Source organism: Vipera ursinii (genome assembly GCF_947247035.1).
Source record: "Vipera ursinii genome assembly, chromosome: 9".
Taxonomy (NCBI): domain Eukaryota; kingdom Metazoa; phylum Chordata; class Lepidosauria; order Squamata; family Viperidae; genus Vipera; species Vipera ursinii.
Genome location: NC_139523.1, coordinates 21,288,081 through 21,302,193, shown reverse-complemented (window position 1 = coordinate 21,302,193; position 14,113 = coordinate 21,288,081). Strand labels below are relative to the sequence as shown.

The following is a 14,113-nucleotide window of genomic DNA, read 5'->3' as shown; positions in this document are numbered from 1 at the left end:
ACTTTGGATCTATCACCTGGAGACTGTGAGTTCTAGTCCCGCCTTAGGAATGACAGCTGCCTGGATGACTTTGGGACTATTACCAGGAAACTGTGAATTCTAGTGCTGCCTTAGGCATGAAAAACAAAAAACCCAGATGGGTGATTTGAGGCCAGTCCCTCCATCTCTCTCAGCCCAACACACCTTGCAGGATTGTTGTGGGGAAAACAGGAGGAGAAAAAGAGAATTAGGCAAGTTTGACACCTTGAGTTAGTTACGAGGTAATGAATGCAGGATTGCAATCAACTAAATACAATATTCCAAGGGGGCTTCACAATCGCCCAATAGCTTGGGGAGGAACAAGGAGAGACCTTCACCCATTCCTAATCAAGGTATGCAATTAGCCTTTGGGTTCATTATGACATCCCAAATGTACACAAAACATTGTCAGAAGAGCTTTGTCCTCATAACACCAGGCATGTAATACTGAGAGACTAAAGATCCATCGAACAGAACAGGGGCAGGCAACCTTGGCTCTTTTATGACTCGTGGACTTCAACCCCAAAACTTTGTGTTCCTGGCCCAGTTGGGCCCAGCCATCCTCTCTCACCTTCTTCAGGATGAGGTAAGAGATGGAAGCATTGGCGTCGATAATAACGGTGGAGATTTTGTCGTCTCGGATCTCCTTGAGCAGCGGCGTGGGATCGTTGGTGTCATCCAACATCCGGATCGAAAGGGTTTCCTTGGAGATGAGGAACTGTCGCACTAATTCCTCCAGTCTCAACAGGCCTGGCGGGCAGAACAAGGAAACAGGCGGTTACGCCAACCTTGTCTACAAGCTAGACTTCAGCCTTATGGTCTGGGGCTTCAAGGCTTGCCCGCTTGACCCTGGACACATTCAGTCAGAACACGAAAGCTTCTGCACCAAAATAAACCTTATTGAATATCTCTGAGTCTGCTCACTGAATCAAAAGCTCTTTGACTTCTGCTTTTCAGAAGACCAAGGAGATCAAAACACAATGATGGCTTGATTTCCACAAGAGGGCTTCCTGGTGGCCCGCCTGCCAAGCGTCAACATTGAGGCAATGTTGCTGTTTGAAGCCACTCACCCCAGACGAGAGACGACCAGACGTAATACTAAATTGATTTTTTCCATTTAACATGTCTGCTTTTTTTTTCTCCCCCCCCCCCCAAATCCAAATTACACTACAGGGAGGTGTTGATAATTATCAGCAGCCCAGCAGGCTGATCGGAGGGATGCAATTTTCACTACTGCAGTCCTGAATAAAATTGCTCCAATTTTATCTGAAGGACTGGTATTATCAACACCATTCTCTCACTCTCCTGCCTGCTATAATTTTAATAGACATAATCTCTGCTCACCTCTACATCAGCAGCCGTTGCTATCTGCATATTCCTAACAGGTGGCTTGTTAATTTAGCTGCTTGGATTCTGAACACAGATTTAACTACCTGTGTCTCAGCCTTCTCTTCCTTCAGACTACAATTCCCATCAATCCCTGAGGCCAAACTGGCTGGGGGGGTGCTAGCAACCACGGCTGACTATCTCTGAAAGCAGTCTTCCCTGTCTTATCCCAAGCCTAAACCCAAAAGGAAAAAGAGGATCTCCTAGAGTTAGTTTTCTGGGAACATACGAGCACTCCCCTACTTAAAATCACGCAGCACGAAAAGTCCCAAATCTGCACGCTTGTCTCAAATGCACTGTCTGCTTTCTTCCTCTGCCCTCCCTGCAATTTCTTCCTCTACTGCCAGTACCGACTATATCCAGTCGGCAGCAGAATCAGATTTTGTGCTAGCTTTGGGAAATAAGAGTACCCTTGTAGTTGGATCAGACGTTTTGTTTTCGGACCTGACGGGCTAGCCGAGATTATTCCGTCCACACCACGTTAAAGTAGGAGCTTCCTCTACCCACCGTGCAACACAGCCACTCACTGGAGTCCTCGGCAAGATTCTGTCACAAGGGCATGATCTTCAGGCAGATGTAAATCCTGGGTCCCACAAACCAAAGGTACATGGAGAACACCTCCCACCCCATGCCAAGCATCCCAAAATCCTGTTCCTTGCCAAACAGCACAACTGTCTTCCTTACATTCAGCCTTGGCACAAATGAGGCTCGCCGAGGGGTAGTTGAAGGACTTCAGAATACAAGACACCGCCAGGCTGACATCCTCGTTGCTGGGGTAGAGGCTGACCGAAGCAAAGCGCAGGTATTGCAATTTTGGTGTTTCCTCGGGACCCACCTTAACATGGGGTATCTAGAGGAGAGAAGGACATCGTTGGCTTTCTTGGCAATGAGACTGCTCTCCTTGGGCGACTACAAAACCAGGGCAGACAAGAAGGCTTCAGCGGGTCAAAATTCTACAGAACTAAACCTGCCATGCTCACGATATGCAGTCCTCAACTGACCATGATTCTCTTTAGCGACCATTCAAAGCTGCAAGAGGACCAGAAAAAGGGACTTGCGACAGGTCACGTGATCCAAATTCGAGCCCTTGGCAACTAGCATATATATTTACAACGGATGCAGCTTTGCCCAGGGTCATTTGATGGCCATTTTGTGACCTTCCAAGCCGGATTCCGACATGCAAAGTCCACGGGGAGAAGGCAGATTCGCTTAATAACCGCACGAGTCACTTAACAACTGCAGTGATTCGCTTAGCCCAGGGGTAGGCAACCTTGGCTCTTTTATGACTCGTGGACTTCAACTCCCAGAATTCCTGAGCCAGCCATGCTGAGGGAAAAGGGAGAGGTTTCCAAGCTGAGCTATGCTTGCTCAGGAATTCTGGGAGTTGAAGTCCACAAGTCATAAAAAAGCCAAGGTTGCCTACCCCTGGCTTAGCCACTGTGGCAAAAAAGGTGGTAAAACTGAGCGTGAATCATTTTAACAACCATTTTGTTTAACAACAGAAATTCGGTCCCAATTGTGGCCAAAAGTTGCAGATTACCTGTACTGTGTTTACAAAACTCTTCCTAGTCCTGCAGCGGTTTTTAAAGCTGTGAGCAAAATTACGCAATCATGAGGTCTAGAAACATCCGTGTCATTTTCAAAAGAAAGGGGGATGGGGAAATAGCATACTGGAGTTCTAAAAGCAGGAATTGGATGATTCAAGCCATTCCACTGCCTAAATCTTTGCCTCTGGAGAGAAGCCAAACCTCACCTTTTAAGCAAACGCAAGTCTGGCCCTTTTGAGACTCCATACAGAAAGTCCTCAACTTATAACTATTTGTTTAGTGACTGTCCAAAGTTACAATGAGTTATGACCGTTATGACCTTTTTTCACACTTGCGACCTTTGTAGCATCCCCATGGACATGGGATCATAATTCAGATCCTTGGCAACCGATTCATATTTCCGATGGTCGCAGCGTCCCAGGGTCGCATGATATCCCCCTTTGGACACCTTCCGACAAGCAAAGTCGATGGGGAAGCCAGATTCACTTAACATCCGTGTCACTAACTTACCAACTGCAGCAGATTCATTTAACAACCGTGGCAAGAAAGGTCGTAAAACGGGGCCAAACTCACTTAACAAGGGTCTCGATTAGCAAGAGAAATTGTGGGCTCAAAAATTGGGTCGTAACCGGAGGAGCGCCTGTTACGTACTTTTCTGAAAGAAAGGTGAGAATCCAGTCCCATCTCTCTCTTTTTTTTTGGTAGAAAAGGGAGGGGGGGGTTGCTGTCATCAGAAGGTGCCAAAAATGTCAGGAATGGGGATGAGTTTGGGGTTCGCTCACCTCTTTTTCTCCACATATGTGGCTGACGATGGACGCAGAGGCCGGGCTGGATGCTGGCCCCAGAACCGAGACCACACCTTTAGGCAAGATTTGACACACTGCATGAAACAGAGAGGGTGGGAAGAAGGTCAGGCAGGAAAAAAAAAAACCCCTTTTCTTTGCACAGTCCAAGCTTGCTGTACGGAGCAGAATTACAACCTTTGTAAGCTTCTATTGTAAGGCTTCTCTTTTTTTACTATCTGCCAATCATTCCATCAGCACAAAAGAGTGGAGTTCGCAAGCTGGTCTAAAAGAACTTAGTGGGTGAAAAAGTCCTTATTCTAGTCTCACTTACCCTGGCAGACTCCAAAAAAAAACCCCAAGAAAGACAGAGTTACTTCTAAGCAATTTCCTTTATTGTTCCTCACCTGCAGGCCAGAATCTTGCCCGACTAAAGGAAGCTACTCGCAGCATTGAAGACAGGCTGACTTTGCAGGAGCTGCTGCCTTGACTCGCTTCCTCTCAACCAAACTATCTAAACCAGGCGTGTACGAACCTGGCATCTTTAACACTTGTGGACTTCAACTCCCAGAATTCCCCAGCCAGCTGGGAATTGAAGTCCACAAGTCTTAAAGATGCCGAGGTTGAAGACCCCCGTTTTAAAATACTGAAAGAAGTATCCAAAATGCTTGCTGGGGAATTCTGGGAATTGAAGTTTTCAAGCTTCGACACCCGTGTCTAAACTTCACTGTCTCTTGGTCCTCTGGAACGGTGGCCCTCAACCTGTTGAGCACCAGGGACCGGTTTCGTGGAAGACAATTTTTCCACAGACTCAGGGTGGGGAGCAGAGGGTAACCTAGATCCCACGCGTGTATAGTTTTATAATAGGGTTTGCTCGCACACCGCTCACTTGCAGCTTTGCAGCTAGGTTACCAACAGGCCATGGAACTGGTACACAGGCCGGGATTGGGGAAGCCTGCTCTTGAATAAAGCCCTCTCTTCTGGGACCACATGCTACCACACTAGCTCTGACCTTGCTCAAATGGCCTATACCAGGGGTCTTCAAACCTGGCCCTTTTATGACTTGTAGACTTCAACTCCCAGAATTCCTCAGCTTGGAAACCTCTCCCTTTCCCCTCAGCATGGCTGGCTGAGGAATTCTGGGAGTTGAAGTCCACGAGTCATAAAAGGGCCAAGTTTGAAGACCCCTGGCCTATACTGACCGTCCGAGGCTTGAAACCTTGACCTCAACTTTCAGAGGCTCTTTTAGGAAAACTCCCTCATGGCCACACCTCCCCAGGATCCATAAGGTCTGTGGCAGGGGTGGGGAAACCTTGCTTTTGACACGGCTCCTTCTCAGAACAAAAAATTGCTTGTAGGCCTTGTCGTGCAAATGGAGAACCCAGAAGTTCATCCCACACAAACCCCAGGGATAAGGATGCCGTTCTTACAAGCAAGACTTTCCAACTGACTGACAGTCTCAACCCAACATGTAGTTGCATCCTGAGGTGGGTTTTGTAGAGTTAAGCCCATTTTGAGGGATGGATAGAGCCAGCTCAACATATTATACCAGATCGCTCCTTACAGTGGTCCTCCCTTAACTTCAAGAAGCTCCACCTTCTCGGCTTCCTGGTTTCAGGGGTTGAGAAGATTGTCCATGCCCTGCTGGAGGGCACCCAACGTACTGGTGTCAGTGGTCTCGTACTGGCTGTCCCGCTGCAATTCGAAGATCTCCACCTCCACCCGGGCCTTGGCGGGCACTTCAATGATGCTGTTGATGTGTTCACGGGCCAAAGCTAAGGCGAGTCGCTCCCCACGGCCACACACTGTCTGGTCATCCAAGATGGCAGCTGGTCGTGAAAGAGGAACCAATGATGGGAAGGAAGGAAGGAAGGAAGGAAGGAAGGAAGGAAGGAAGGAAGGAAGGAAGGAAGGAAGGAAGTTTTGATCACTGTCAAAAAAAACTTTTTTCTGAACTACTCCGAGTGTAGACATTGTCTTTCTCAACCATCTTCACAAGATGACTGTCAACCTCTCCCACTGTACAGAGGTGACATCTCCCAGAATTCCTGGCCTGCACAATGAACAAGCAGGAATGGTGGGAATTGTTGCCCCAATCCATTGGAAGCAGTGTTCCTCAAACATGGCAACTTTAAGATGACTGGACTTCAACTCCCAGAATTCCCCAGCCGTTGAAATCGAGACATCTTAAAGTTGTTAAAGTTGAAAAACACTGCTCTGGAGAACGTCAGAAGACGTACGCTCTGACCTTCCTCTTTCTTGTTTAATTCTCTTCTTCTAAATCCCGGCAGATTCCGGGATCCTTGTTCTTTGTCTCTACACCATGATCTAACCTCAGCCCTGGTCAAACACAGATGCCCTCTAGCTTGGAAAGCAAAGCAGCTTCAACCTCTGCAGTTGCTTCCAAGGACCAAATCAGTACAAAACTCTGCCTTTTTTCCTGGAGGCATCTGGCTGCAAAGATAACAAGGGCTTATTGAACCACAACTGACAGCCCTTCTCCAGCCACTGTCACGCCCAAGGTCAGTCTGTAACTGAGACTCTGGCTTTCTGCCCCAAGCTTCAACTACCCTCAACGTTCTTTCAGTTCTCTTAGAACAACAGAATAACAGATGTCTATGGAGATTCTCAGTCTCCAGGTCACGGCTGTCCCCAAAGGGCCTTTTTCAGCAGGCAACTGGACTTTCTTGTTTTATTATAATAATAATAATAATAATAATAATAATAATAATAATAATAATAAGAAGAAGAAGAAGAAGAAGAAGAAGAAGAAGAAGAAGAAGAAGAAGAAGAAGAAGAAGAAGAAGAAGAAGAAGAAGAAGAAGAAGAAGAAGATGGAAGGGACCTTGGAGGTCATCTAATCCAACCCCCTGCTCAGGCAGGAAACCCTATACCATTTCAGACAAATGGCTGTCCAGTCTCTTCTTAAAAACTTCCAGTGTTGGAGCATTCACCGCTTGTGGAGGCAGGTTGTTCCACTGGTTAATTGTTCTAACTGTCAGGAAGTTTCTCCTTAGTTCTAGGTTGCTTCTCTCCTTGACTAGTTTCCACCCATTTTCTTTAAAGATGTTTCACTTCTCGTCCAAGAAGCTCCTGCAGCTCTGATTAGATGGTGGGGAAGGGAAAGATTTATGTTCCTTGCAGACAGCTGGTCATTTGCATTCTTTTGGAGAGTCTTTGGGGCCGCTTGGAGGTGTATGTGTGTCTGCTGGTTTGAAAGAGGGGTCAAAGAGTCCACCTATGTCAACACTGAACAGTCCTCTCTCTCAAGAGAAGGGGTGGGATACGACATCATCTATCTCCCATCTACAACATGGTCCTTTCAGCAGTTCCATTTGCACCACTCAGGGGACCTTGAGGACACAGACGAACCTCCAAGTGGCCTCAACGACTCTCACAAAAGAATGCAAACGACCAGCTGCCTGCAAGGAATATAAATCCTTCCATTCCCCACCATCAGGTTGGAGCTGAAGAAGCTTCTTGGATGAAGAAGTGAAACGTCTTCAAAGAAAACAAGGAAGTCCAGTTGCCTCTTGAAAAAACACCTTTGAGACAATAGAATTACAGAGTTGGAAGGGACCTTGGAGGTCTTCTCGTCCAACCCCCTGCTCAAGAAGAAGACCCTACCTAAACCATTTCAGACCTACAGTGATGGAGCACCCACAGCTTCTGAAGGCAAGCCGTTCCACAGATTCGCCGTCCTGCAACAAAAGTCTTCTACTCACCCATGCGCAGAGAGGACAACAGCTCCAGGCTCTGGTGGGCAAAGCCGAGTATCAGCAGCAGCAGCAGCGCGGGCAAAGCCGGCATCTTCTACCCCTCCTCATGGAGAAAGTTCGGCCGTGGCCTCTGCGCTGCCACCTGCAGGTAGGACAGAAAGATGCCCCCTTTCCATGAGTCCCTGGAACAGATCTCAGCAGATGAGTCTCTGGCCAACGTCGCCCAGCTTTGGAAGCTAAGCAAGGTTAAGCTGATACTGCGACGAAGGTCCATCGGAAGGTCCCAGAACTCTAGGCTGGATTGCATCAACCCCCCCCCACCCCCACTTCTCTACAGGTAGCGTAGGAGATGAGCAGGCTGAGCTCGAGGGAGGGGGGGTCAAATGCGTCATAAGTCTCGAGTCCCTTCATGCTCACAAAAGTCCAGCCCACCTTGAATTCTATTGACTCTTATCCACTTGCTTTGACCCTTAGTGGTTCAGGTTCCTGTAGACAACTTAAGCTTGCAAAAAAACTAGATAACTTCCTGACAGTGAGGACAATCACCCAGTGGAACAGCTTGCCACCAGAAATCGTGGGTGCTCCATCACTGGAAATTTTTAAGAAGAGACTGGACAATCACCTTTCTGAGATGGTATAGGTTCTCCTGCTTGAGCAGGGGGCTGGACTAGAAGACCTCCAAGGTCCCTTCCAGCTCTGCTCTATTCTATTCTATTCTATTCTATTCTATTCTATTCTATTCTATTCTATTCTATTCTATTCTATTCTATTCAATTCTTTGGAACTGCTCAAATGACTCCTGATTTCTCATGCTCATGTAGTCCTCAAGATACAACCATTCATTTAGCAACTGTTCGAAGTTACAAAAAAGCGATTTATAGCTGATCCTCACACTTATGACTGTTGCTACATTCCCCACAGTCACAGGATCAAAATTTAGGGGCCTAGCAACCAGTTTGTCTTCACAACGATTATAGCCTCATGTGATCGCCAATGCTTTTCTGGCAGAGACACAATACACAATACACAACTTAATTTACACCACAATGTTCTGTTAGTCGGGTCACCTAGTGTTGCCAGAATGGTTTATATTCTCTTTTCTGGAAACGCTGATGTGCCATGGATCCAGACGCTTCTTTGTGTACCGATAAGTCCTCGCCTTATGGTCATTCATTCAAGGACTGTTAAAAGTTACAATGGCACTGAAAAAGTGATTTATGAACAGTCCTTGCACTTATGACCGCTGCAGCGTCCCCAGGGTCAGGTGAGCAAAACCTGGGCGCTTGGCCACCACCAGTGGCCTGAAGTCAACAGGAGAAGCTGAATTTGCTTAACAACTTAAAAACTGCAGTGATTCGCTTAACAACACATGGCAAGAAAGGTCGTAAAATGGGCCACGACTTACTTAGCAAACCTTTTGCTTAGCAAATGAAAATTCTGGTCCCTATGGAGATGGTAAATTGAAGAATACCTGTATTTGGGGAGTCATCATAAACTTTAGATCAGGGATCTTCAAACTTGGCCCTAGTATGACTTGTGAACTTCAACTCCCAGAATTGCTCAGCCAGGCACGCGTGCCTGGCTGAGGAATTCTGGGAGTTGAAGTCCACAAGTCATACAAGGGCCAAGCTTGAAGACCCCAGCTTTAGATGATTTGTATACCTTGATTAGGGATGGAGGAAGGTCTCTCTCTAGGGCAATTGTGAGTAACTCCTTGGCAAAATGTCTTTGACGTTTTCTTGGAAATAAGGCTCACGTCCGGGGAACGGGGCCATCCCAGCCCTCCACTCTTTGCAGAGTTGGCTACAGAAGAATTGTGGGTGGTGTTTCCCCTCCCACTGGCATTCGCCCCCCCCAAATAACCCTCTTTCAAAGTGTTAATAGAACAAATAGATCAGGGAGGATCTTATATAGATAAAAGTGGAAGAAAAGAAAGCCTTTGGCGTTCAGATTTTTAAGAAAGGATGCTTTATTTGAAGTTGAACGGGGACTAAGTCATCCGCCCATAGTGATAAACCTGATCTAGAGGTGACCTATAGTAACTATTTCGCTTGATCCTTCCTGCAGGGTCTTCTGCCAAGTGCTGCCCCCCCCCACCCGCCACACACACACACACACACACACACACACACACACACACACACACACTGATTTCTGCCAATATCACAAAGCATCCCCTGCCTGCCATTACGCTCTCGGCTACCTATTTGACCCTCCCTGCCCTTCACTTCAGCGCATTGCTCCTTTAGCTGCAAATCCTTATTGGTCTCCAGCAAAAATAAATAGATCAGTCAAAGTGGTCCCACAGCCAAGGGTCAACTTTCCCAAGAATGGCGCCTCCTAGTGGCCACTCACTCCAGCATTTCCCACCCCCACCCCCACCCGTCAGCCTTACGCACCTTTCCAACGGCTGATGCTGCAAAGGACCAGCAAACAGCCCTCTCCCCCCCCCCCCAGTGGCACATGACACCCGTCCTGCTTTGCGCTGAGTCAGCAACACTCCTTTGTCCTAGCACTGTGTGTTCACCTTGAGCATTAATTTTTGTTTTCCATCCATCACCGGCAAACAGAAGGGAGCGGGGAGGGCGGGGCGGAGAGTTTTCCAGATGAGGCAGGGAAAAAGGACCAAAAGCTAAAAAAAAAAAATTAAATAAAATAAAACAGGTCCCGCACTCTGAAACCTCACCTGGGAGGAGAAAAAAAAATCCCGGAGAGAAGTAGTTAGCTCAGCCACGAAAAGGACGAAAACCTCAGCTAAACCACGTAGGGCCTTCATGATGCACGCTTCGAGGCGTTGCTTTTCTGAATACAGGTGGTCCTTGACTTACAACCATTCAGTGACCATTCGGAGTCACAACGGCACTGAAAGTGACTTATTACCGTTTTTCACACGACCGTTGCAGCAATCCCCACGATCACGCGATCAAAATTCAGCCACTTGGCAATTGACTCATATTTATGATGGTTTATGCCAAGGGGGGGTCTTCAAACGTGACCCTTTTATGACTTGTGGACTTCAACTCCCAGAATTCCTCAGCCAGACAACCCCATGTCCTAGGTCAGTGGCTGAGGAATTCTGGGAGTTGAAGTCCACAAGTCACAAAAGGACCAAGTTTGAAGAGCCCTGGTTTATGTGATGTCCTGGGGTCACACGATCCTCTTTGGCGGCCTTCTGACAAAGCAAAGTCAACGGGGAAGCCGGGTTCGCTTAACTTAATTTAAACCCTGCAGTGATTCGCTTAACAACGGCGGCAAGAAAGGTCGTAAAATGGGGCAGAAATCAGTTAACCGCTGTCTTGCTTAGTAACAGACATGGTCGTAGGTAGAGGGCTGTCTACCTCAACTCTAGTCGAGGCTGAATTGGGATCGCGTGACCGTGGGGACACCGCAGTGGTCGTAAGTGTGAAAAACGGTCGTAAGTCACGTTTTTCAGTGCCGGTGTAATTTCGAGCGGTCACTAAACAAACGTTTGTAAGTCGAGGACCGCCTAGACTGGAGGCCGAGCACAGGGAGAAGAAGGCCTCACCACTGGGTTTCCTGAGGGGGCGGTCAGGCCATTTGCTAATGTGGGAGGGGGGGATAAAAGCCAGTTTCTCTTCTTCTCCTCTGAAGTGCCATGACTGGGTCCAGCGATCCAGAGAAATAGACACTATTTCCAAGGTGGCTTTTCCACCACCGTTACACCAGGCCGGGGGGGGGGGGACGGGGGGGGGGGGAAAGCAGCACACCGCAAGTTCTCTCTCCTCTGTGCAACGCTGAAGGTTCAGGGGCAACGGCATGAAGCGGATCGGCAAACAAAGAGGATGTGCCTGACATTTGCACAGCCATCCTTGGCTAAAGGTGAAGCGAGGATTTCTGGATTGGCCTTTTTCCAAGGCAGGCAGGCAGGCTGCAGAGGAGAAGGGAGATTAGAATTGGAAGCGGAGAGGAGAGGAGAGGAGAGGAGGAAGGGGTGCTCCTCCAGGTTTTTAAGAAGAGATCGGACTACCATTTGTCTGAAATGGTATAGGGTTTTCCTGCCTAAGTGGGGGGGTTGGACTAGAAGACCTCCAAGGTCCCTTCCAACTCTGCGATTCTATTCCATTCCATTCCATTCTTCTACTTCATTCCATTATTTACTACAGTTCAGGGATCTGCGGAATAGTCTGTATATTCTGATTATCAAGCGCTAGCTCCAATTTAAGGATTGTGTCTCCCAGCAGGCATTTATGCTGTTCAGTAGATGCGTCCTCTGGAAACATGCCTCCAAAATTAATTAGAGATTCATTTCCACAATAGCCTCCGAACTGAATTCCAGAACCAACTTCCAGGACTTTTCACACAGTCTCTCTTTAAAAATAATAATAATAATAATAAATGATTTCTTACATTTGCATGCTGGGTGAAAATGAGTGCCTGGCGAAGCCTGTATCAGAGCTGGCATTAGGAGTTGGCATTGCTGGGCATTTGCCAAGATGTGTTGCTCAGCAGGAACCCACTATTAAATCTCTCTTCTCCCCCCCACCCCCGTGGCACCCCTCAGCCCCACGGCTCTTCTGCTTTTTGATTTTGGGGGGAAAGCTAATTTGGTCTAGTGATGAAGTTAGAAACCGGGAGACTGTGAGTTCTAGTCTGGACTTAAGCATGAAAGGCGGCTAGGTGACTTTGGGCCAATCACGAGGAGACGGTGAGTTCTAGACCCACCTTAGTCAATCAAGACGGCTGGGTGATTTGGGGCCAGGCCCTCTTTTTCAACCCAACCCACCTCACAGGGTTATTCTTGTAGGGAAAATATGAGGAGGAAGAAGATATTCATTTCCTTGAATTATTTATAAAAATAATAAAGGTGGGACTTTTTAAAAAAAAATCTAAAAAAATCTAAGTGCATCCAACGGTCTCACCTAACAGCATTTGTAAATCTATCCTAATAGCATTTGCTGAATAGCTTACTGGGATATATCTAAAGCTACCTTGGTGAATTATCCTCCCAAATTCGGCCTACAACACTTCCTTCTATCCCTAAAGTGCTCTCTTCAGGTTGATGGTAGCTGAGCTCTGATAACTGTCCATAAGACAGGTCAGCAAAATCAAAATGGCAGCTGTTATTGCTTGACTGTAGCCTTAGACCTTGAAATTCGTAGCCTTTAATTGTGGAATTTCAACCACTCAATGATGGCCATCCTCTTGACCAGGGGGTAGGCAACCTTGGCTCTTTTATGACTCGTGAACTTCAACTCCCAGAATTCCTGGCTCGGGCTGGCTCAGGAATTCTGGGAGTTGGAAGTCCACGAGTCATAAAAGAGCCAAGGTTGCCTACTCCTGCTCTTGACTGACACAAGTAGACACACCCTGTGGTTGCCCTTGCCCTAAACATCTGAAAGCTAAGCCTTCAGAGAAGGCCTGGGATATTACTGGTTGATGACCATGTGCAGAGTGACTTTCTATCACTTCGTAGATGCCCCAAAATCTCAGAAGACATGGGTGCCCCAACGAGGCAGAGTGCACTGCCAGTCTTAGTATTATCCAGACCCAAAGCTTTAGACCAAGGGGGTGCCCAACTATGGCAACTTTAAAGACATCTGGACTTCAAGTCCCAGAATTCTGAGAGCTGAAGTCCACAAGTCTTAAAGTTGCCATGGTTGGACACCCCTGCTTTAGACCGAGGCAATAAGGAGGATTTGCTGTCGGCAACTTCTCCAGCCTGGCTCAACTAATGAGGAAAACAGTATCTTGGCACCACGTGACTGCTGTTGCCGGGCAACAAGAAGCTGCTAACAAGGATGCCACGGTTGCTAGGCAAAGCCATCTGCAGTGCCACAGCCCTTCCCAACTCAGTTGCCTCTTCTCTCCTCCAAGGGGGGGGAGCGTTCCTCCAAAGAATGGCAAGTGGGCCCCACCACAAAGTTAGAGCAAGAGAGAAAGGGCAGCTCTTCCCTTACTCTTCTCCCCCCCCCCCCGCTGCCTTGTCCCTCAAGGGGCCCTGATGGGAACTGACGTGGGAAAGAACTTTAGGTGAGATTCTGGACAGCCACTTGTCTGAAATGGCATAGGCTCTCTTGCTTGGGCAGAGGGTTGGACCAGATGACCTCCAAGGTCCCTTCCAATTCTGTTATTCTTCTCTCTCATCGGCCATCTTTTGCATTTCCACATCTCGTGCAAATAAACCTTGAATATGGCCGCCTTTCTCCTCCCTGCCTTCCTATCCGACGACCCACGGACCCCCCCCCCATCTTTGTCTGAGGCTGCTGGAAAGGAAACCAATTATCCTGCCGGAGAAAGCTTGTCCCGTTCGGAGAAATTTCAGAGTTGTGCTGTTGGGTACACAACGCATGAATTTTAGCCCTTCGGCCTTCAAATCTGGCCCAAATTCTATAAGTAGCTCTGGAGTCCCCCAGCTTGTTGGGAGTCAGAAGACCCCTGGGTCCCCATTTGCACACCCGAGGGACACCAGGCTTCCTTCTGTGTTTGCAATGTGACCCATGCAGGTCCTAACTCCTGGGATCCTTGGTCTGAAAAGAAAAGCAATCCTGTTTTCTAGCAACTAACTTACAGCTCACCATCTATAAAGATAAAGGTCGGTTTGGTGTACTGGTTAAGGTCCTGGCCTAGAAACTGGGAGAGACTGTGAGTTCTAGTCTCAACTTATGCATGAAAGCTAGCTGGGTGAGTTTGAACCTATCCC

The 14,113-nt window shown here is 47.7% G+C and overlaps 1 protein-coding gene across 1 annotated transcript in view; it reads right to left on the bottom strand.

The window, feature by feature from the left end:
• GRIK5 (glutamate ionotropic receptor kainate type subunit 5) overlaps positions 1-7,543 on the bottom strand; it is a gene marked incomplete at both ends in the record, with an annotated part of 33,247 nt that extends 25,704 nt beyond the window's left edge. The window contains 5 exons of the mRNA XM_083369385.1: positions 590-768; positions 2,089-2,254; positions 3,734-3,831; positions 5,398-5,562; positions 7,459-7,543. Of these exons, the coding sequence (XP_083225511.1) occupies positions 590-768; positions 2,089-2,254; positions 3,734-3,831; positions 5,398-5,562; positions 7,459-7,543 (693 nt within the window). The remainder of the gene's footprint in view (positions 1-589; positions 769-2,088; positions 2,255-3,733; positions 3,832-5,397; positions 5,563-7,458) is intronic.
• Between the last annotated feature and the right edge of the window lie 6,570 nt (positions 7,544-14,113).